At 39.4% G+C, this 24168-nt stretch overlaps 1 protein-coding gene across 3 annotated transcripts in view; it reads left to right on the forward strand.

The window, feature by feature from the left end:
• Gria3 (glutamate ionotropic receptor AMPA type subunit 3) overlaps window positions 1-24168 on the forward strand; it is a 275928-nt gene that overhangs the window by 213905 nt on the left and 37855 nt on the right. For all 3 annotated transcript variants that reach the window (XM_048439291.3, XM_048439292.3, XM_048439290.3), the window contains exon 12: window positions 10048-10246. In XM_048439291.3, the coding sequence (XP_048295248.1) occupies window positions 10048-10246 (199 nt within the window). The remainder of the gene's footprint in view (window positions 1-10047; window positions 10247-24168) is intronic.

The following is a 24168-nucleotide window of genomic DNA, read 5'->3' on the forward strand; positions in this document are numbered from 1 at the left end:
CTACATTTACTTAAATGGTTGAACAAATATGATTCTCATGAATATTAATACTTATACTGGTGGATGGTATAGGATGCAAACTTAGCAAACCTATTGAAAATATTGAGCATGGTTTGGGATGTAGCTCAGGAGAAAGCTTAACTAACACATGCAAGACCTCCAGGACCTGAAGAAATGTTGAAGGTGAATGTCCTGAGCCTCACCAACATAGCAGATTAATTTACCTAATCACAAATAGTAGTGAATTCATACTCATACAATATTCTAACTGAATATGCCATATTTATAATCATCAGCATTATTGAGGGATTAGAGAAATGACTCCAGTGGATAACAGCACTTAGTATGCAAGCATGAGAACCTGAGTTCAATTAGCCAGCACCCACATAAAAAGCCAGGTATGACTATGCGTGCCTCTAACCCTGCATTGTGAGGGAACAAGCAAATCCTGAGAGCTCACTGGCCAGTCAGCATAGGCGATGCTTCAGTTTCAGTGAGAGACCACATCTCAAGTCAATAACACGCAGAGAGATAAAGGAAGATACCAATGTCTTGCTCTGGCCTTTGCTTGTTAACACACCCATGCACTCCCATGCATGCCCTACATACGTACACTGTACACATACAACCCACCCTCTCTCTCTCTCTCTCTCTCTCTCTCTCTCACACATACACACACACACACACACACACACACACACACACAGAGAGAGAGAGAGAGAGAGAGAGAGAGAGAGAGAGAGAGAGAGTAGAGCACATACACAGTATACACACTAAAAATTATAAAACAAAACCCTGCAACTTTAGTCAAATAAATCATTAATACAGATATTGACAAGAATCAATAATGTAAATATACAAGGATTTTCAGTTAGAAATTAAGGACTTGGGGCTGGAAAGATAACCCAACCAATAAAGTGCTTTCTTTTCACTCATGAAGACTTGAGTTCAATCCCCAGAACCCACATAAAAGCTAAGCATGGTGGTGCTTTCTTCTAAAACTGTGCTGACAAGGTAAACATAGGGTGATCCCTGGAGCTGATTGACCTGTCAATCTAGCCTAATTAGTAAACTGTAAACTAATAACATACCCCATCTCATAGGAGGGGTTGGACTGTGTTCCTGAAGATGACACGCAAGGTCTTCCTCTCTTCTCTATACACACAACCACACGTGCACGCGCGCACACACACACACACACACACACACACACACACACACACACACACACACACACACAGGATATAAGGATTCAGAATGGCCAGATCATTTTTACTGCATATCTCTTTGTGAGACAGCCTTTGAGAGCACTAAACATTTACAGTAAAAAGTAACTGACTGGGTAGCCATCTTTGACCACTTTTTAGAATTGCCTGTGCTGGGCTTTCCAGCCTCATACATCCAAACTACTCCTTTCCCCATTTTTCTATTAAAAAGAATGCCACCCTCAATCTGCTTGGTTGGGTTCTTCAAATTATTCCATTTCCTGTTCCTTTTGTGTTCAGAATGTGTCATTTTGTGATATCATCAGGGAGTTCATTTGATTTCCTAGTTTCTTTTCGCTTTTGTGAAACAGTCACTTCAAGAGACTGCGGCCTCTGAATGAGTCCATAATTGAAAGATTTCTAACATGGCTAGTAATCAGTGTTGAAACAATGCTCAGGAATCATTAGGGCTGGAGATTTTCTTGGTTTCTATAAGTCAATTTTCAAAACTACATTTGTGATATTCCCACTGGAGTACTGCCTACTATGTTGCATACTCAAACAGGTCTCTTCAAAAGCCATTTTTACAAGTATTTATGCACATCACTTCATTAAATAAGAACCAAAGCTGACACCGAAAATTATAAGTTTGACCAGTTTGGGTTTTTGTTTTAATTTTAGGTGGCTTTTCTGTCACCCTGAAATGTAGCAAATGCCTTTTCTTTCCACAGTATAGATTTTAGTATGCTGCTCAAGGGGTCATCATATAGTACAATGGCTTCCATTTTTTTAAAAAAAGATTTCATATCCTCTTTAAGGGACTCTATTGCTTTCATAATGGCATTTTTTTCCACTTCTTCTGAATTAAGAGATTCAAGACCTTCTATTGTAGGGTCATTGGGATCTGGTGTTTTCATGTTGTTTTTTAGATTGTTGGAGGAGTTCTTGCCTTGGCGTCTGCCCATCTCTTCCTTCAAATGCTCTCTATTGGATCTTCTAGTACCAGGTCAGGTTCCCTTGTTGGGCTGGGATTTCACTGACAGAAGGCCTACTTTTCCTCAGGCAGTCTATTGAAACACAGGCACTCCCTCCTGCCGGGTTGCACTCACAGTCCAGGCCCAGCGCACAAGGGAGTTGCTTTGAGGAGATCTTGTGGCCCTAGAGGGAAGGGGGGAAGAGAGGAAGGTGTGCCTGGATAAAGGCTGGGACGGGATTTGGGAGAGCTCTCCAGGGAGGAGCCACCTCTGTCTGGTGACCAGAAAGTCGAGGGGGGCGGGGAAAGTCTGAATTCCTCCTAGCCAAAGCCCTCGGGCCAGTAGCAAACTCACCCCTCCTCCAATGGATGTCTGCTAGAAGATCACTCTCTCTTGCTGGCCAGGAGTGTGGCTGAGCTGAAACAGAGCTTGTCCCTTTAAATCTTTTACTAAAATATTGTGCCTCTTAGCATGTGTGTTATACACTAGAAAGAAAGAAACATGCTTCTCCTTGTCTTGTGAGCTCTATTCATTGAGTATATATTTGTGATCAAGTGTGTATCACTGTAATATAGCAGAAAGTCCTGACAATAGTATGGTTGCACTGTGAGATGTGTGGTTGCTTTTGCTGTAAGCATCAGTACTATACCTTGCTTAATGACCTCGCTCAGAGTACAAACCCTCTAGAAAGCCAAGAATGTGAGCATAGACTATACACTGTCACTTTCATCAAAACCGAAGTAAAACAAGGAATTATCCTTGAGATTATCTTTAAAAATAGAATTAACAAGTATTAGAACAGGAAGAAATGTCAGAGAAAAATCAACCTAACTGCTGCTGCCCAACCTTCCCCGAACTCCCACTGTGTGTGGACACATTATCTACAATCTCACCTGGATCGTAATCTTTAATCCACTGCCACGGTGTAGGTCTCATGCTTACTTTTAAGTTGAAGAAAGTGGCGCAGGTTAAATAATTTGTGAATTCGCCTAGTCACGCTGACAAGCCATCTAGAACTCAACCCTAACTCCAATCCCTGAAGCCTTCCCTGTCCTTTCCACTGTATGCTGTCTTGTTCATGTCATAGACTACAGTCATTCGCAGAGAGCAGACACGGAGCACAACTTCACGGAGATTTTTAAGAGCCAGTAGTACAATTGCTTCCACAACTCCTTCATACTGCCAGTTTGAAGGGACACTGTTGGTTTCCTAGCTCCCTTCATGCTTAGGTACCAAAACTGTTTTCCCATTTCTGTCCCTAAAGAAATGCAGCACTCGTTGTTAATGAAAGTGGGCAGTGGGCATTCATAATGCTGCTGAATGTGTGCTCGCTCAGAGCTTAAGGCTGCAATATCAGCAATAAGGCATTTATGAGGGAAACTGCTGGCGTCATTCCATTGCCATCAAATACAGTTATCGACAGTTACCCAGAAACTTAGAGATTCTTCATCAATATTAGGTTTGATATTTGAACTGTTCTAATTGTTCAGAGTGAATTACTTTGTTCGACACGAAGCTGTAGGCTGAGTCAACATTAAAGAAAGTAATCAATGTAATAAGCCAAGGTTATAGTCATACATCAACTGATTTATCAGGGAAGTCCAGAGGGGGTGTGAAAGCATTCAGATTAACCCTCTTCATCCTGAATGTGCACTGAGGGCCAGACTGGGTGGGGGAGACAGCCAGTTGGAGAGGGCAGAGCAGTTAAGCAAGAGGTGCTAAAGTTACCTTCACTGCATTCCAAGGCTGCTCTGGGAGTTGTGTAACCTGGGGCAAATTACTAAACCCAGCTAAACCTCGGTCTCTTATCAATAAAATGCAAAGCATAGTTCTTGGTTTATGAGCTCAATAAATGTTAGCTGCTGTTATTATGAAATTGGATTCTTCTAATCATCCTAGTGTAGTGTCTATACCCGTTAATATTGTATTTGGTCAGAGTTCCTAAAACTGCTGCTTGATAGCGAAGCGCCAGCCTCCCCTTTTAGATCCCATCTAGTACTTTTAAGGATTCCATTTCTTCAAAGTGTTTGTGAGCATAGTGTTCCATAATGTGTTGCTCACATTGACAAGAGAGGATAACTTTCTAAATTCTGAGATATGTTTCCTTTGTGAAACTTTGATAGAGCCACTTGTGCCATCTAGAGTCTAAGTCCAGACAAATGCTCCCCCTGCTGACTTTCTGTGAAGCTGCAGGGAGTACTTGAGGGTGAGCCAAGTGGAAGCCATGAGGGCTGGGAATATGACCAAAAGGAAACTGGAGGGCAAAGGATAGACAAACTTGGACCTCATTACTGAGTACGGATTATTCCAAAGGTATTTTTTATTAAGTTTTCAAGATAGCAAGTCCTTTGAAGAAGTAGACAGGGGCTCTGTCACAGTTAGACATGGGCTCTCCACACAAGGATCCTCCTTTAAAAGAAAAGGTGTGTAGAATAACAAAAGATCTCAGGAGTTTGAGCTGCATCTTAAGTGATGTATCTTTTCCTTTCATGGTGGATGCCACTCTGCAGCCCACCACAAACCCACGTCCCAGCAGTAGCAATGCAGTGTTACGTGAATAATGTAAAGGCAGGATTTTTTATGACAACGATTTTATGACTCTGGCTGAAAGCTGTAGTTTTCCGTCTTTGGGGTGTGGTTATCTATTTCCATCAGAGAAGACTGTAAGAAACAAGGACTGATTCTGCATATTTTTAAAAGAGCCTATCACAGTCCTGGCATTGTAATGGAGAATGGAAATGATGCATACTTTAGGAACAGAAGAGAGGAATGATAAAAAATTTCGATGAAGGCAAAGGTTTTAGTTACCCCTCGTCATCTCATAAAGCTAGGATAGTGCAGATTACAAAATTTACTTACATGATGAAGGTTATGGTCCATAGTTCACTCTTATTGTCATTTCAGATGTCATAAAATACACTTTATTATTAATGTAGGGACTCCAATTTCTTATTATTACAGTAAAGAACATTATCTATTTTTGATACATATCTATTTGACAATATTTTGCATGTGTTTTTTTCATTTGGTATTAATTTATTTTCATTAACTTCAAACCTTCTCTTACCCTTTGGTCAAAGTATGACATACACACTATTTTGTGTTTTTAGACACATAAGTCTAAAAGCATTTTACAGCCATTTCATTATGCTAACCTTGAGATCTGTCTTGTGCAACAAAACTACTTGAAATGAATGTTAAGCAATTTGCAGCTGCATTAATGGAAAGAAAGGTACTGAGAAATGATAGGTCTTTCTAATTCAACTATAAAATCTTGTCTTATTTTAATAGATCCTTTATAAAATGTGATGGGGTTGACCCATCAGTCACTTTTTGTATAGTCTCTATGTGAAATGTGGGCTTAAGCGGCTGTGGTTTTACTAATGCAAAAAAGGGAAATACAAAACTGCTTGCGGAGCTTCTTCCCCATGGGTTCCATTGCATTTTTCCTTAGTAAAAAGACTTAAGCATGTAAGCATGTATGCCAAGGAAATGGAAGAGGGTTGATGTAAATTTCACCAAAGCCTTTGTCAAATCTACTTCTGTCTTAAGGAGACATTATCAAATACAATCGTTTGCATTCTCTACTAACCCCACAGAAGCTATTTGTTTAGATTTGTAAGGCTATTTTACTATTTCTATAAAATATTCTCTCAAATTTGCCATGCCCATTCATACCAGCATTCCTTGCAGCTTGATGGATTAGTTCCAGGCCCCTTGTCAGATGCCAAACCCTGCACATGCTCAAATCCCTTATATCAAATGGCACAGAGTTTTTGCATATAATATATGTACATCTTCCCATGCACAGTAAATCATTTTCAGATGAATCATAACACCTAAAACAATGTAAATGCCAAGAAAACAGTTGTTTGGCTATTGTTTGGGGACTCTCAAGAGGAAATGTCTGTCCATATTTCAGAGAGATAGCATTTTCCCAGATATTTTCAATCTGCAGCAGGTTGACCATGTAGATGTGGATCAGGAGGATGCAGAGTTCTGACTGTATGCCATGAAATTAACCATGTAATTGCCAAAGGTAATAATCAGTAGACAAGAAGGCACGAAATTGGCCATTTTGCACTTCGGCTTTTTTAAGTCATGTCCACAACCGATCTCAGCTGAGTCATTCTGATAAACCAAACACTGATCTGAGTCAGTATTGAGGTGGCCAAAATAACCAGATTATGATGTGCAGGCCTGATTTAAAACCAGACAGACATAGCCACAGTCCATTAGCCTCAATAAAATGACACAATGTAATTTCCATAAATTTCTGTATTTTCCTCCACATTTTAAGCAGGCAATGCATAAACTGCCATTAGTATTCATAGTGTAATATACCTCTTCCCATAGCAAACTCCAAGTCTGGAATTACTCCAAACTAAGGCTTCAGCAAAACCCATCATTCCACATCAGGATGACTTTTACAGGTGCAGTCCAAAAGAACAACAAATAATAATAGACAAACATTTCTTGGTGTTACTTTAAAATCTCTTATTTTCACACCATTATAAATTTTCTTATCCAAACCCTGTTTATTTTATACTACAAAATATCTGGGTATTTCTCTTCTTAGGTTTTTTTAACCTCCTTATTCTTATTCATTTATTTTTTTATTTTATGAGTGGGTAGAAGGGTGTGTGTGTGTGTGTGCGTGTGTGTGTGTGTGTGTGTGTGTGTGTGTGTGTGTGCATTCAATTGTGTCTATGTGGAGGTCAGAGGATAACTTGTGGGAGTCAATTCTACCCTTCCACCATACAGGTCCCAGGTATGGAAGCCAAATTATCAGGTACCTTTACCTTCTGAGCCATACCGTCAGTCCTGGAAATCTCTTTCCTAGTATGAAAGTACAGACGTTTTATTTTCTGATTTTCCTCTCTGTATCAGTTCCTTTATCTATAAGATGCCCTAGCTTGCTTATCTGTAACACAGTCCTGGCCAACAGAGATGGAAGATGTAAAACGTTGGTATGTATAAGGCAATTAGAACAGTTTGTCACAAAGAATTTGTTCAATAAGTGACAACTTGTTTTATCGTTTTTACTACCCTACTGCCATGGATGCCATTTTGAAGCATTAATATTCTGTGCAGTAAAGTAATTTTCAGAGTCAGATATGTCTATGTGTTTAAAATTTGAATATGTCAAGCATGAATATAATTATGAAAATGTCTAAATTTCTAGTTGAAATATTCTGTATACTTTTAGCATTAGGAAGGGCGACACATTCTTTTCTGACTCATGCAGATGTGTTTATCTCTTCTGATTTAAAGAGAAATGTTTCCAGATGCAATTGTAAGGATGTAGCTATTAGCTAGAAAGAAATCTGTTTCAAAGCAGATTTTCACATCTAAAAAGCTAGAGTAATTATATTTGACTGTGTGTTAGGCATCCAGAGACCAACAGAAACTGCAGATTTAGAAGATAATCAAATAGATATTTTATAATTACCCAGTAAATAGTACTATTATTTATCAAAACACTCGCTAGAATTATCGGACTGTTTCCCATAAACAGCTGAATTTTCCACATGCTAAGAGCAAGGGGTTATCTTGGGACACGGGAATTTGAATTTGGTTCAGAGTGGTAAAATCATAGTACATGCAGAGAAGAACTGAATTTGTCAGTTCTCAGCCCAGAACTGCCCTCTTCCCACAGAGCCTGGAGATGTGCCAGGCACCTACGCTGATTCTTTACTTTCTAGCAGAGTGGGTGCTCTTTCTTTGAGCTTCTCTAGGCGTGGAAGAACATAGCTAGCCAGGATGAAGCTGTGCTCCACACTGGAACTGTACTAATGATGATATGGCAATGTTTCATAAAGCCTTACAGAGCTGATTTCAATTTCCATAGACCACACCAGCCTCCAGCAACACTGCAAGAGAAGTGAAGATTCCTAATCACAAGTCATTACCCATTGTTGAGCATCTGTTGCCCTCTGACTTTCCACAGTCCCTCTCCATGAGGAGCATTTGTGATGGAGGGATATGACTTACAACACTAATTAGACTCTTAAATTTTTATAAAACATGCCAACACCCAGAACTCTGAACTTGTCTAGAGGAGACTCTAAGCAAGGTTTTTGTTTGGTTTTGATGTCTTTCTTGGTTTGGGTTTTGTTTTTGTGTTGTTTTGATTTGACTCAAGCAGATGTTCTTGATACACAGGCAAAGCTGAGTCTGTTCATCACCTGCAACAGAGTCACCAATGATACCTAGGAATCCTCTATTCATGGGCAAGGAGATATCCTGAATCTACATTTTAACAACCCTACCCATAAAGCCAACAAACAGTAATGTTGACAAAATTTTCCTTTTAAAATTCATCCATATTTGGCGACTGTCCCTGATAATTAGATCAAAGCATTGAAGGAAAAGTTCAAGTCATTAAAACTTACCTACCATTTCCACACTAACTGAATACCATTAGAGCACAGAAGAACACACAGAGCAGTGATTCCAACCTTCCTAATGCTATGACCTTTTAATATACTTCCTCCTGTTGTGCTGACCCTCACAGCCATAAACTTATTTTCCTTACTACTTTATAACTGCAACTTTGGTACTGCTACAAATTGCATCTGATATGCAACCCCTGCGAAAGGGTCGTTTCACCCATAAGGGAATTCGCGACCCACAGGTTGAGAATAGTCAACATAGAGAGTGATTTGAACAATTAAGAAATCTATGGTAGGATGGGTTTCTTTGTCTTAGAATTTCAGAAGAAGAAAGCAGCCCTTTGATACCTCTCAACCCGTATGATAGAGGGAGTTTTTTTCACTAAGGACTATCCCCACGTGTGAAGGGGAAGTGTTTTGATCTCCTGATCCTCATTAACCATTTATGTGAAGATGAAAAGAAACATTATCATTTGGTTCCATGCCTCATGGGTGACCAGCTCTACAAAACAGCTTTGTCAACATTAGTTTATGGAACTCAAATTACCAGTGCCCCTTTGCCAGTATCTTCCCATTTCTCTTCAAATGTCAAAAGATTTGTGATCCTGTCCTTTGTATATTGCTTTATGTCCCTTGATCCCTAAACTAACCACAAGTATAATCACTTGTGCAATATTAGAAGTTCAGCCATCTAGGTATCACCACCCAAGATTTGATGTCATTGATCTTGGGTAGATCACAGTGTTCATTCTTCCATATATGTGCCCAGAAAAGGTCATCGAAAGCAAACCTGTCATGTGAAATTATAAATGAGAAGGGCTAAGAGAAAGGCATTTTATGTGACTGAAAGGTTGAATTTTCAATCTGGAATCACTGAAGTTCAGTCTTGAATCACTGAAATACCAACTGCAAGGCGGAAATGTTTACTCTGGCTCATGGTCATGGATTTCTAGCCCATAAGTACTTGGCCCCTTTTCTTTGAGCATCTGGTGAGGCAATACATTCTGACAGAAGCATGTGGCTGCTGAGACCTGTTCACTTCCTGGTGGCCAAGAATCAAGAGAGAGAGGAGGGACTAGGTCCTATCATTGCAGTCAAGGACACCATATCCTGTGACTTAACTTTCTCTAGCTAAGTCCCACCTCTTAAATGATCCAATAGCACAACAGAAAGACTAGCAGCCAAACTTTCAGCATAGGACTCTTTGGGGAGACATTCAAAAGCCAAACTAGAGAAAACTTGGAGAGGCCCAAAGGGTGTTTGACCGTGTGATCATCATATCCATGGTGTGGTCAGCACGTGAGTTTTAGCTGTTGTTTTGATTGCATTGCCCCATCACTTCCCTCCTTCATTGCCTATGAGAAAAACCAATCTTCTTTCTATAAGTAAAGACAATGATTTTGTAAAAAAAGAAAAAAAAACACTGAGATCTGGGCCCTCTGGGTCTGGACTTGTCTCTGTTTTGTTTTGTAGGTCTCTTTCTGGGCGCATTGTTGGAGGGGTTTGGTGGTTCTTCACCCTGATCATAATTTCGTCCTACACTGCAAACCTTGCTGCTTTCCTGACTGTGGAGAGGATGGTGTCGCCGATTGAGAGTGCTGAAGATTTAGCCAAGCAGACTGAAATTGCATATGGGACCCTGGACTCTGGTTCAACAAAGGAATTTTTCAGAGTAAGTGCTTTGTCGTTGATTCAGCCTGCTGGCTTTCATTTTAGCTTCACAAAGACAACTCTGCAGTACTTTTAAGTGAGGCTTGTAGGAAAGTGGAAATTTTTATCAAAGGACGGTGTCTTAAATACTGTTATGCTTAGTTGTAACTGGATCCATTGTCCATTACAATTAAGATTCATGGGAGACAGAGCAAATGACATGTTGAGAGTCCTGAATTTGAACTCCAAGGTTTGAATCTCAATCATGCTATGAAGTGAGTATTTTTCCTTGGGCGAGTCACTTAACTTCTGTAGGCTTTTGCCCTCTTACTCAAATAAATAGGGTATTGAACTAAATAATACTTCTGTCTAGCTTTTATAAAAGCAAAGAGATTTCTTTTGTCTCAGTGGTTCACACAAGTTAGATAATTAACTGTAAGATTCTGACAAGTGATGGACTAGGAGAAATTATATATTCTATTTTAGAGTTGGCTTTCTGTTGAAATGTGTTATAGTTGTTTCAAGGATATACATGATGATAAGGCTGTTTTCAAGGGCACTTTATCACTGTTTTCATTTCTTGAATAGATTTATTTCCTCTGCATCCTAAAGGCCAATACTTATTGAGAAAAGAACAAGTTATTCATGAGCAAAAGTTAGTAAAGCTCTGTAAACTGCATTGCCATTGGTAAGAACTCAAATTTTTAGTTGCACCAGCAAGAAAAAAGGGCTTGGCTTAAAATGAGTCAATAGTACCACTGCCCTCTTCTAAAGCCACTATAAGCTGTTGTAGCAATGTTCCAAACACCACTTTAGTGTGGACAGGAAAACTTTTGTCACTCTCGTCAAACAATAAACAAGTTACTGGGTGGCACGTATAATTACTGGCTTTTCCTCTCAGGTCCAGAGTAAACAGATGTCTCTAATCTGACTTGTTTTAATAAATTAGTAAGCAATATTTTTCTATGTGCACTGCCATGGGATTTGATGGAAAAATAGGAGGTGTGTGTTTCTTAGCATTACAGCAATTAACTAAAACCTGTTTCACTCCCAGAAGGCTAGGAGTATAGCTGTGGGACTCTTAGAAGAATTTTCAGTGCCTCCACTTATCCATGTCTCACCTTTACTTCCTGTTTACAGAATAGACCCAGCTAAGGCAGCAGTGTCAAAATGATGGTAAGCCCCTTTGGAACTGAGATGGCTCCCATGGCAGTCCCAGAAGCTTATTTAGGAACAGTCCCTTACCCCCCATGAAATCACTCACATGTGTCAGGGCTGGAAGCCAGGGATTTCCATCTGTTGACTACTCAACACATTATCAGCTCCATGGAAATCTGGTTTGGTATCAACCTTCAACAGAGCTTATGCTCACCATCTCAATAGATATCTAATTGCTGTATGAATTAATTGACCACTTAGGATATCAAAAAACAAACTAGGACCCTCTGATAAGAGGTATTTGTTCTACAAGAAAGCATTTTTCCTTTAACCATGATACAAGGTTAGAGAGATATGTATTAAATGGTAATCAGTACATAACATCAATTTCCATTAAGCTTTCAAAATCCATCCAACAGTACTGTACGCAAAAGGAGCATTGTTGAGATTTGTTAGCAGACAACTTGAAACTGTGGCCGTATAATCACTGTGCCCAGGCCTCATCCCCCATGCACTTTGTGTCTGCATCTACTCATTCATGTGATGATGGTTTCATTGAAGAGGATCACATGACTGCAGCCGATTTGAAGCTACATTCAGTTCTGAACAAAGTTACCGTCCCATTCTAATTGGTTTGTGGATTCCAATATTCACAAACTACTGTGACCTTTGCAGCCAATGAGCAATTCCCATGAAGATGGAGCTTAAAAAAAATTGATTAGAAGTAGGCAGATGTAACAAAGTGCAAATAACTTCTGAACCCCTGAATGACACTTTCTTTTTCCCCAAATAGTCACTAGTGGCAGCATTAGAACTCTGTAGAGTGGTTCACGAAAGGAAATAAGGGTTGGTGATCTATGAGTGAAGCCAAGTGGCATAGAAATGTTGCCGTTTTAAGACTGCTTATATTGAAAATGTCCTATGAACTTAGCAAACAGAATATTAGGTATTCATACAATACATGAACGCAACCTACTAGTCTCCAAGACACTTTACCTCACTATGTTCTCTACTCCACCATTTAGTGCAGAATACCCCACCTGGCCTCAATGGGGCAGAAGAGACAACCTGCAAGAACAAGGACTTGATGGCTATAGTCAATATCCCTTCACTTTCAGCCCCTAGTGGTCTCAAGGTATCACAAAAATTTTAGGAACAGCTCAAACATTAAAAAAAAAATTGGAGAGCTCCGATAGCATGCCTTTTAGATTTTAGAAAATGAAACAAGACCACATGAAGCATTAACAAACATAACATGAATTCGTTTCTCTTCCCTTTTACACCATCCCAAAACCACAGAGGCTACCTAGTAATAACATAAAACAGCCTAGGGCCAGCCCTCTAGATCTTCCAGTATGAGAAAGAAAGAAAGAAAATAAATTTCTCTTCTAATTGCCCTGTAGACATTTTTACTCATCCTAGGTAAGTCTGTCATTAAAATGATGGCAGTTTTAAGTGATCGCTTTGTTTGTTTCATTTTCTAAGCTTTCCCTAGCTGTTGTTTTACACTCACATAAAGTCACTGAAACAGTGGGGCCTGCCCAGTCAGGAAAAGCAGGAAGGAACTGAGCAAATGCATGCAGGTGGAAAAGACATCTGGAATATTACCATCAGCCCTCTGGACTTGAAAATTGATTTCCTTAGACAGCAGCTCCCAATGAAAGGTGGAGGCATACATGCTAAAAAACCAAGCTGATACCTTTATTGTCACAGGCCAGAGAAACACCACTATGGTTTGAAAAGCTACACCAAGACAGTAATTCTCCACTGGTTTCTAAAACTTTAACCTGACGCAGGCTTGTACTAAGAAGTAGTACTGTGAGGAAAAAGCAACCACAAATTAATTCATCTCTGTCTTCAGACCTCCTTAAAATACCTCTTCAAATGCTTGGCAACATTGCCATTAGTACAGATTCAGGTCAGAAAGGAGGGATTTTTTAAGTGAAATATTTAAGAACGTGAATGTAGGAGCTGAGAAGATGGTTCAGTCAGCGAAGCGCAAGCATGAGGACCTGAGTTCATTTTTTCAGCACCGACATCAACAGCCAGATATGGGCGTATGCACCTGTAACGCCACCACTGTGGAAGTAGAGACAGACAGACAGACAATAGGAGCTCCCTAGCCTACCTGCCTGGACAAGCATTGAGCTCCAAGAACAATGAATGAATATCTTCAAAAAGTTAGGTGGGGAGCAGTTGAAGAAGACACTCAGTGCCAACACGCACATATTCATGTGCTTGAAAATGTACGCAGTGTGCACGCACACATGAACAGACACGCGCACAGGAAAGTAAATATAAAAGGAACAGCGTGCAGCGAGTGGGACCTGGCCTTTGTGTCATAGGATAAACAAATTATCTGACCTTTAGTAGGGAACCGTTGAGGACACCTTCTTTGTTTTGAGTAGAACACAGTGTAAGTCCAGCAGAACACCACACAAACACAGTTTCACTTGGACCCCACATTCCTTCAGTATCTGTCTACAACATGATGTTTCAAACGCATGAATAAAAGAGCAAATTTCTTCCACAAGTACACCTGTGCCGTGTATGTTGATATTTTGAGATGATTGGGAAAAGTTACCATTAATCTTCCTGACTCCTTCTACATGTCCTGATATTAAGTAGCACATCAAACTATAAAATTTATTTTTGGTAAAATTTGTGTGACTTAATATTACGTTGCAATCAAAGTTGTGACACCCAATATATCTGGGTGGGTTCAACCAAATGTAACTAGTTTGAAAACACAAGCTGGGCGTGGTAGCATGTACCTGGCATCCCAGCATTCAGGGGACTAGGGCAAAGGAGCTACTAGTTTAAGACCATCCAAAGCAACATAGCTACCTAAGGTCAACCTGGTCTACACAATGATCGATTGCTTTAAAAAATTATGTGGCTAATGTTTGAGAATACAGTCAAGCCAAACACAAGAGAACATGTGACAAAAACAGAAAGAGGGGAGTTGACACAAACTGGTGGCAGATTGGAGATATAAGCTAAACATACTACATAGTAGTTTTAGAAAATAAAAAAATTAGTATCACTTTTCTGTCGTATACTACATTAGATAGGAAAGGTCAGAAATCAACCTTATAGGTCAAGACTGGAGATTGAGTGACAACCACACGGTAAACATACTGAGACCTCAGAAAAGAAATAAAGACGTTGAGATGGCTGTTGAGTTTCCCCATCCCTTCCTAAGCAGATATTCACTCAGCGAGCACATGCAGCTGTATCATTTCCCAGTTGGTCTTTGTTTTCACTGCCGGTGGTAGAGGAAGCTTAGCCTGCTGTAGTGGCACATGCTGACAATACCAGCACCTGGGAGGCGAGGGAAGAAAAGCCACAAATTTGAGGCCAGGCTGGATTATATATAAGACCCTGTGTCAAAAAAAAAGTGCAAAAAGGAAAACCTATACTTAAAGAAGATTGTTTTTCCATGCTCTGACAACTTCAAACTGATCCAAATAAGGAGGGAAGACACTTATAAAACTCAACGGAATGTTGTAAGCACAGTAAATTCCTACCATTACATGATTTGTTACACTTTCTGACATGCTAAGACTCACATCATGCATGGTGGATAAAGCAGAAAAGAAGAACAGAATGAAATTGTTTTTAGTTCTCTACCCACCAATGACTTTCCTATTTTTTTCCTTGAAAAGAGGATATTGCTCCTCAACTCTCAAATTTGTCAGTGATACAAGTCCCTGCTCTACTTCCCTCATGGGGTAGGCGAAAGCATATCACTAAATGTGCTTTAAAACTATGAAGGGTTCTATAAATCCCAGGACATATTAAGAGAAGTCCCCAGAAATAGGGCAATTAAAATAGTCACTCCAGAAAAGGCTCTGTGAAGGGTGTTTCTGAAAAATAGAATAAGAAATCTTCTGCTGCTTTCTTGGTGGAAGAGATGTAATGTTTTTTCTCCCAAGTCTTGTGAGGTTGTGGGGGGGGTGCTCATTTGTATCCTCTCCCCATCTCCCCATCCTGCTGGTCCCACTACTACTTCTAATTATAAATTACTACTGAATTCATCTGCGAAGCAGTCCACCATTAGCCATTCCTTTGGGGCCCACAGATTCGACAATTTCAACGTGCACGATTTAGAGCTGCCCTTCAAGACCACCTAGAAACTTCAGGTGCTTTCAAGGTGGCATGCAGGCCATCTGCCCAAAGTACCCAACCATATGGAGGTTATTAGCCTATCTCTGTTCATCCTCCCAGGTAACCTACTTGCTTATGAGAGCATTTCACAGCCCAGAAAGCCTAAGGGGGTTAGATCTCAGTTCTCCTTGAGGCTGCCAACTCTCTCTGACAACATCAGGGTAATTAACATCACACAGGACTCCCAGATCTTTGCAAGAACTCTAAAAGTCTCTTCCCTAGAATTCATCTCGGGAGCTCACTTTCTGTTTTTCATCTGACAAAGTCAAATCATCTGATAGCCTTCCAGTTAAGGGAAGAGGACCCATCTGTTCAATTAGGCTTTCCTTGGGTTCACCTGGCAAACTTACACAAATTCATTATTTATAATTATTCATCATCACCGTGCAAGACGCTGAATACTTGATTATAAGACTCAACATCTCAGTATACTTAACCTGTAAGAACAATGAACTTGGATGCTTAGACGCATTCCACTTTTATTATAAAAAGGACAAATCACAAACAAAACTTTTGGTTGGATTTTTTGTCCTCAAAGCAAGCATGAGATAGTCTATGGTCATACTCATTTCTATTATTCACATCTTCTATATTTTACCCAGAGTAAATAAATACTAAGTATCTACTATAGCAATGTAGGCACTAGGAAACTGTAGGAATCTGACCAAATCCCTGCCTCCAAGAAACATATGCAAAGTGCAATGATCAAATTAGAATAAATATGTTTTTATTGCCCTAAAATATCATCATTTCTGTGTGTCAGAAAACTTCAAACTCTTCTCATCTAGTTATTTTGAAATATATAAATAAATAAAACATCAGAAATCCTTTCCCTACCCCATGTACACTGTATTTTGATACCCATCACTCATCCTCTTGCATGAAATGACTTGTGTATATGTTTATGAGAAAAGGGAGTTTAAAAATTATTTTAATGCCAGGACAGTGGTGGAGCATGCCTTTAATCCCAGCTCTCCATAGCCCGACCAGGCAGAGCTCTGAGAGTTCGAAGTCAGCCTGGTCTACAGAGTGAGATCCAGGACAGCCAGGGCTATACAATACAGTGAAACCTTGTCTCAAAAAAAATGAGAGAGGTGTTGTCTTTTTAAAGTTTTCTCTAAAAGATATTGCTGCATTGAGACAATTACAGTAGAAATCAATACATAGACTTTCGAGGGTAGACTGAAAATTGTTACTCAAGTCAAAAATCCTCTAAATTTTATTTTAGTTCTAATTTTATCATTTACATTTAATATGTGAAAATGAGGTTCATTAAAACAATACTCTGTGAAGAATATTTTACAGTCTTGGAAATGAGTCTAAGGAACTGACATTGAAAAACAAAATCCAAACACAGTTTGGCAAATAATATCAAATGCAGGAAAACTTCAAAGCAAATGTTTCATATTTTAAAACAACCCCATTGCATTAGGCATTGTTTCAAACAAGGTCAACAATTCCTTTTTTTAACATGGTAAGAGTATGAATGGAGTAACCACAAAGAGACTCAGAATGCTGTAGCCACAAAGGAACTCAAAGCCCTCTTACATAGTTTTGAGGTTTGGTTTTAAATTGTTTGGATACTGCCACTATCCTCACATAAGACCAACAGCAAGACACATTCACACATACAATTTGGATGCTTGTGATTACTATGTTATTGAAGCCTATTACATACTATAATAGAAAGAAGGAAAGTGCCCTATGAGCCAGAGCCTAAAGAAGGATTCTGCTCCATTTGCTCAGCCTTGGATTTCAGTCAATTTTATAAACAAAGTTAAGAATAACACAGTCAATATTTGAGAAGCCTAGGGATATGGCGAAATGATAGAGCACTGGGCTGGCTGGGTTCAATCTCCAGTAATGTCAAGGGAGCCAGGGGAAATGGTGAACCTTGAGGATAAATACAAATAAACTCTAGTAGACTTTGATAAATCTATATTTCTCAGAACCAAGGAATGGTGTCTAAGGTACTAGATAGAAGCGTGAGGTACTACTTCAGTTTTTGAGCTGATATACAGAAAACAGCCATAACTTCTCATGGTTGACTCATGATCCTAACTTAAAGTGTTGCTGTCTGGAAGTATCCAACAACTAACCCAAAGTGACAGGATCACAAGTTTTTGACATTGTTTGCCAACGTTACATTTAGATAAGACATTTATTCTAAAGAGACTATGTAACAAGATATACATATTAAAGATGATTTTCAAATATTAGAAAAGTGAGCATTTGAAAAGGGATTAGACTTGTTCTGCTGGACACTCAAGGACAGGAACAAATGTTCAAAATTTATAGTCAAAAACAGAGATTTCAGAAAAAGGCAAAAAGAATATTCTAATAGAGCAGTGGTTCTCAGTGTTCCTAATGCTGTGACCCTTATTCCAGTTCCTCATGTCATGGTGACCCTAACCATAAAGTTATTTTCATTACTACTTCATAATTATATTTTTGCTACTGTCATGAACCATAATGTAAATATATTTGGAGATGGAGACTTGCCAGAGGAGCCCCACGGAATGAGAATCACTGAACTAGAACAATCCAAAGAGAGGATGGCTGTCCTCATAGTGAGCTGTACCCCTTCAGTGTTCAAGAATAGATTAATGGCCAGTTGTCAGAGATATTGAATAAGGGACTAGGTCTGTGGATGTCTGCATGTAAAATCACTTGAAGAGGTATTTTATTATTTTATTCTATTTTAATGAGATAGGGAATCTTGCTATGTTGCACAGATTACTTTCAAACTTTTGGGCTTAACTGAACCTGTTACCTCACAAATCTTGAACCTGAGCCTCCCAAATCCTGGGACTACAGTTACAATCCAACCAAACCTGCAGTGTGATCTGTGCTGTCACTGTTGTACGTTTTTTGCTGTCATTACTTGTTTTCCGAGTGAAGGCCTCACTGTATAAACAAGGTTCATCTTGAGTTTGTGCTTCTTCAGCCTTCATCTCCAAAGTGCTGGGATTATAGCCATGCATCACCACAACAGAGATGGGGGCGAGTTTAAAATCCAGACTACTGGGTCTTCCCCCACTCAAGATGATGATTTCAAATCCAGACTACTGGGTCTTATGTCCCCACTTAAGATGCTGGTTCCTAAATAAAGACCTCTGTAGTGATTCCAAGCAGTTATATTTAGTTTCAGGCTGAACAAGAAGACCCCTGGAAAATGACAAATGGGGGGAATGAAACTACAGGTGAATAATACCCAAAGACCTCAAAATTTTTCTAATTTTGACCTACATTTCATCCTTTGAGGCAGATAACCCCCTTCCTTTATCATTGCCCTTTGACTGGATAGCTCTGGCTTAAACAGGACTCCTGTATTAATGTCTCTATGGACCATACAGGGAGCCCCATGGTTCAAGTTTCATCTCCTGAAAGACTGTGGATAGTCAGGTCCAAACACCGGTTAACAGTGAAGATTGTCAGTCAGTATGACATAGGTAATAGTTTGGGCGACTATCCACAGATACTAGTCGGTGTGGGGAAACAGAAGCCGTCAAGTCTGGAATGAAAAGTACACAAAAAATTTCATAAATAGAAAGAAAATGAGACTGAATAAGTCTAATACTCAGGAACTTATAAATCAAAGCCTGCATGTGAAGGTTGCTCTTTCCCCGTATAATGTGTTGGATCTCAGGGGATCCAAGTTTATGTAGCAGTATATGTAATTTTGTTATTACATTTGTATTTGTGGTAGGGGTTGGGTGTATGTCCTGTGGCAGGTGTGTGGAGCTTGTTGAACAACTTGAGGGAGTCAGTTTTCTCCTTCCCCCATATGAATCCCAAGGATTCAACTCAAGTCACTAGCCTTGGTGACCGGTGCCTTTACTGGCTGAGCCAGTCTGCCATTCCTGTAATAGTTTTTTTACATTTGCTGAAGGAAATCCCAAGCTTCAAAATTCCTCAGTCTAGAGACCAGTAAGTGATAAACGGAGCAGGACTCCACACTTGGTAGCTCGAGTATTAAAACATGGTTCGAATCTCTGGGCTAACGAAATGTCTTTCGAAATGAAAAAGGACACAATGAGGGATTACACCAGCAGCTGTGAATTCTTAATCATTGCCTGAAGCGCTCTCTTATTTTACATCACCCTTCCCTTTTCTAGTTCTTTTGTGTACCTTTTCTGATGAGACAGTTCTACAAGGAGCTCCATGGCTCTAAGTTCGAACTCAGAAAGTGGTATTTGTGTAGGCGTGAGCCAGATCACTTGGAAGAGCTCAAAATCCAGAGGAAGTCAATGACCTCGGGAATCTGAACAGAACTTAAAAGCAATACAGAAGGGAAAGCTGGAATCAAAGCCCGGAATCCCCTACCCTTTAGCCAAAAGCACCGTCTTAATACACCACTTCCTATCCTTTACTCCTTTTTACTTTGCCTATTTGTGGGAAAGCCTACACACACACACACACACACACACACACACACACACACACACACACACACAATTTTTATCTGACCCTATTTAAGTGTGAAGCCTGTGAGTGAGTGGATTTGACCAACCAGTAAGAGGGATATGAGCTGAAGCTGCCTTTACTAAGGAGGGTTAGTGTGATGCATCTTTCTAAAAAACAGTAATATGATCAATAGCAGGATTTTGGGCCTTAAATGAATCAATGAACGCTCTCTAGGTTTTTTTTTTTAACCTTCTCTCAATTTTATTGCTTCTACACTGTCATAGCCATTTAAACATACTAAGGATATTGGTTAAATAGAAGTATAACTGTTGTCATCAAAGTCTCCGCCCCACAGAGTGGTCACAAAGTGTCTATTCAATATAGGCAACAGGGTGGTAGTAGACTTCCAGTTCTTGAGCAGAAGGGACATGCCCTCCTGCCCAGAGGCTAGGTAGTTCAGCCTTCCTTCACACCTGTAGTCATATAGGCAGTTGATAAATTTTCTAATCTGTGTAGCCTTTATGGATTAAAACTGAGTGTGGAAATCATTAAAAATCTCTACAAGGTTAAGCCACATCTCTTAACGAGTTACACAGAGTGTTCATCCACAAATCATTTGTACCTCTGACAAAAATTTAAGAAAGAGCCTGTTCCCTCTTCGTAGCTTTCTTTTGGGTATCATCATCCCCTGAAGAAAAAACTGTGGGTACATAAAAGAGCCTTCTACTATCGCTGGAGAGTAATTTTCTCTCTTTCATAGAGACCTGCTCAGTTTTTGTAGGGCTGGTCCAGTTTTTTCCCACATTTTGTTCCACTGAGATTCTTATTGTTACCATGGATACCGCTTTCTGCCCTTGGCACTTTGGGGATGCTGCAGAGCATCCATTATATCAAGACCCCCCCACCTTGAGTCACTTTGTACTGGCTTTTTTTTCTTCCCAAGCAATTTCTGGGCCTGCACTTCTGCCAACTTAAAGATTAAGGAGAACTAGTTAAAACATTAATGCTTTGATTCCCTTCCAAATCTTTACCTATACAATGTAGCTTGAAGTCTACTTTAAGTAATCCATCTATCAGAAAATTCACAACAAACAAAAGAAATTGATGGAAATTTTTCATACCGGAGACATATTCTTCTCTGGATAACAGAAATCTCTTAATGCGTTTTGCTGTTTAGAGATCATTAACGACTTGTCAGAGAAAGCTAGACAGAGAACTTTCTGAAATAAGCATAGAACAGCTCATGCACTGGTTGAGAAAGAAAATTTGATTTTCAAAAAAATGAATCTGCTGTATGACGACTTTTCTAAGAATTTATCTGCTATAAGGCATGCTCTTATCTAAGCAAAACTGTACAAACCAGGAAAAGAAGAATTCAAAGATGTTTAGATCATACTTACATTGAGTCAGTTACATTGGCATGGTTGTGTTATTCCAGTAGTCTAATAGTTAATCCTGGATGCTCCTTTGTACACACAGGTCATGTTTTCAATATTTTTTGAATCCATGCCTTACTATTTATGCAGCAGGTACCATCATGGTGCTAAGGCTGAAACAATGAGAAACTTGACAATTCTGCATTCCTTGATTTTGTTTAAATTTGTAACCTTAATGTGCATTAATAATGGCCTGTTTTGCATATCTGTTTGATTGTACCATCTTAAGGATTCATTTAAACCTGGGGAGGACAGCATGACTTCTACCTGCCTCTCATTAATAACATACTTTTCAGCAACCAGATAATGAATGGGTTGGATATAAATCAGCAGAAATGCAGATTGCCATTAGGTAGAAAAAGGAGGAGCAATCTCCAAATAATTTTGAGACTGAAGAGGGAAAAGCTACACATCTTAGAGAGAGATGACTACATAGGAAGGCATGAGATTAAATATTCTGCTGCTTTCACATGTCAGACAGTGAAAGAAAGTTCTCCTAGTATAAATGAACTTTTACAAATGACTTTGAATTTGGGTGATTAATGGAAACAAGTAGTTTAATCACAGGGAAGAAAACAGCCTGGTTCTTGGTCACAAATTATCCTAATGGCTGAAATAGGGCTGTGTATGCAGTTCTTAACTGTGTTGACTTTCATGTAGAGACACACTTGGTAGGGACAGGTAAGGAAGATAGTGATCAGTAATTCAAGCTGATAAAAGTCTGTAACTGGTTGATGGGAGTCAACATAGAAGACAAGCAGAAGCATCTTAAAGGAGAAATACATAAAATGTATCATTGGCCTACTCCACTCTTCTACAATAACAGATAATAACACTCTTGCTCAGGATTTAGAGGGCATGCTTTTCAAGTTACTATATTTCTTCAGTGATAAGTTGCTGGCACAAAAATGAGGATTTAAGGGAAATGCATTTCAAAGCAATGACTGCCAATAAATTATCCCACAGGCCCCAAGTTTCTCAGGCACTAGCAAATACATAAAATTTGGAAACACAATCTTTGCTTTCAATTTCCTTTTATTGGTAAGTCCTTTAAAATTCATTATGGTTTCTTCCTACATTTTGGCTACTGATCTTTACTGGAAAAAAAAAAGATGATGTAACAAGAGAGTCGGGCTGCTTGTTAGGGTTTCTGTCCCACCCAGTCCCCCAGCTGTTTAGTCCCAGAGAAAAATCACACAGAGATCTCCATAAGTTATAAAACTGATAGGCCCATTAACTCAGGCTACTTATTAGTTCTTGTAGCTTATACTAACCCATTATTCTTATCTATGTTAGCCACGTGGCTCGGTAATTTTCTCAGCTGGGCAGCTCACATCTTGCTTCTTCGGTGATCTGGGAAGAACTGCAAGAGAGCTTCCTTCTTCCCAGAATACTCCTGTTCTCATCGCCCCGCCTCTACTTCCTGTCTGGTTGACTCACATACTTCCTGCCTGGCCAATCAGCATTTATTCAAAACATGATTGACAGAATACAGACAATTCTCCCACACCAAGATGATATTAGAGTCTACCTGAAATTGAAGTCAAATGAAATAATAATGTGATCCTGTTTACTGTAAAAAGTTTTCAGATTATGAATTCTTTTATTCTTTGAGAATTTCATGCAGTATATTTTTATCATATGCTTTCCTATCCACCAACTCTTCCCAGATCCTTCTACCCACCAAACTTCGTATTCTTTTCCTCTTAAAGAAAAGGAAAATGCTGCTTAAAAACATGGAGTCCAATTTGTTAGCTAATGCTCATGAGCATGAGGCCTGCCCTGGATTTGGGTTGATAAACCCAGCGTCACTCCATTAGAGAAAACTCATTTCATTTCTTTCAGCAATTGTCAATTGCAAATAACTTCTTTGCTAGGAGAGGGACTATGGACCTACTTCCATTTTTGTGCAAGAATTTTGTCTGGCTTGAGCTTAGGCAGGTCATAGTCTGTGAGTTCACATACGCATCTGCTATGTTGTGTCTGGAAGATGCTATTTTCTTGGAATCATCCACCACCTCTAGCTCTTCCCATCTTTCTCACATCTCTTCCACAGAGGTTCAAGACCTTTGGAGGAGGGTCTGATAAATCTCTCCCATTCAGGGCCAATCAGTCTAAAGTCACTCACTCTCTGCATGTTTCAGACTGATTTTATTTCTGCTCAACAGTAGCAGAAAAAATGAACAAGGCTGAATGTAAAGCAATCTCATTTTCTACTTGAGCCTCTAAACAAAAAGCAACTTGGCTTTAGCTCACTATTCTGTTTCCTGTTTTATTGTTGTTATTCATTCCCTAAAGGGGTTTAACTTACAAATCTACAATTTGGCAGCATTTGTTTTAGTTTGGGACTTTTGAAATAGCTTGGTCCAAGTATCTGGTGACTGTATGACAGAAACCAAGCCAAATGACTTTGACATTCAACTTGCCTGATTCCCAGGGAATTAGCACCATAGAAAATGTTAAGCCTATTTTCCTTTGGTGACTTGAGGCAAATGTACAGCAGTAACCTTAGCACAAATGTAACCTACGACACAAACAGCAGGTAAAAGCACCTGAAGCCAACAAACAGTCACTTCAGATTTTAGAAGAAAGTATCTCTGAAGGTCTATCACTTTCAATTTTGACCATACACAACATCTCAACCTATCTAGCAAAGCAGATAAAGGAAAGAACTCTTGAAAAAATAATGGGGGATTTTTGAGCATTGCTTCTTGGCTGCTCATCCCAGTTATAATTGTTCCCTTGGGAAGGAGACTTGAGGAGACACAGTCCA

This window comes from Myodes glareolus, chromosome X, assembly GCF_982192425.1.
Source record: "Myodes glareolus chromosome X, mMyoGla1.1, whole genome shotgun sequence".
NCBI lineage: Eukaryota > Metazoa > Chordata > Mammalia > Rodentia > Cricetidae > Myodes > Myodes glareolus.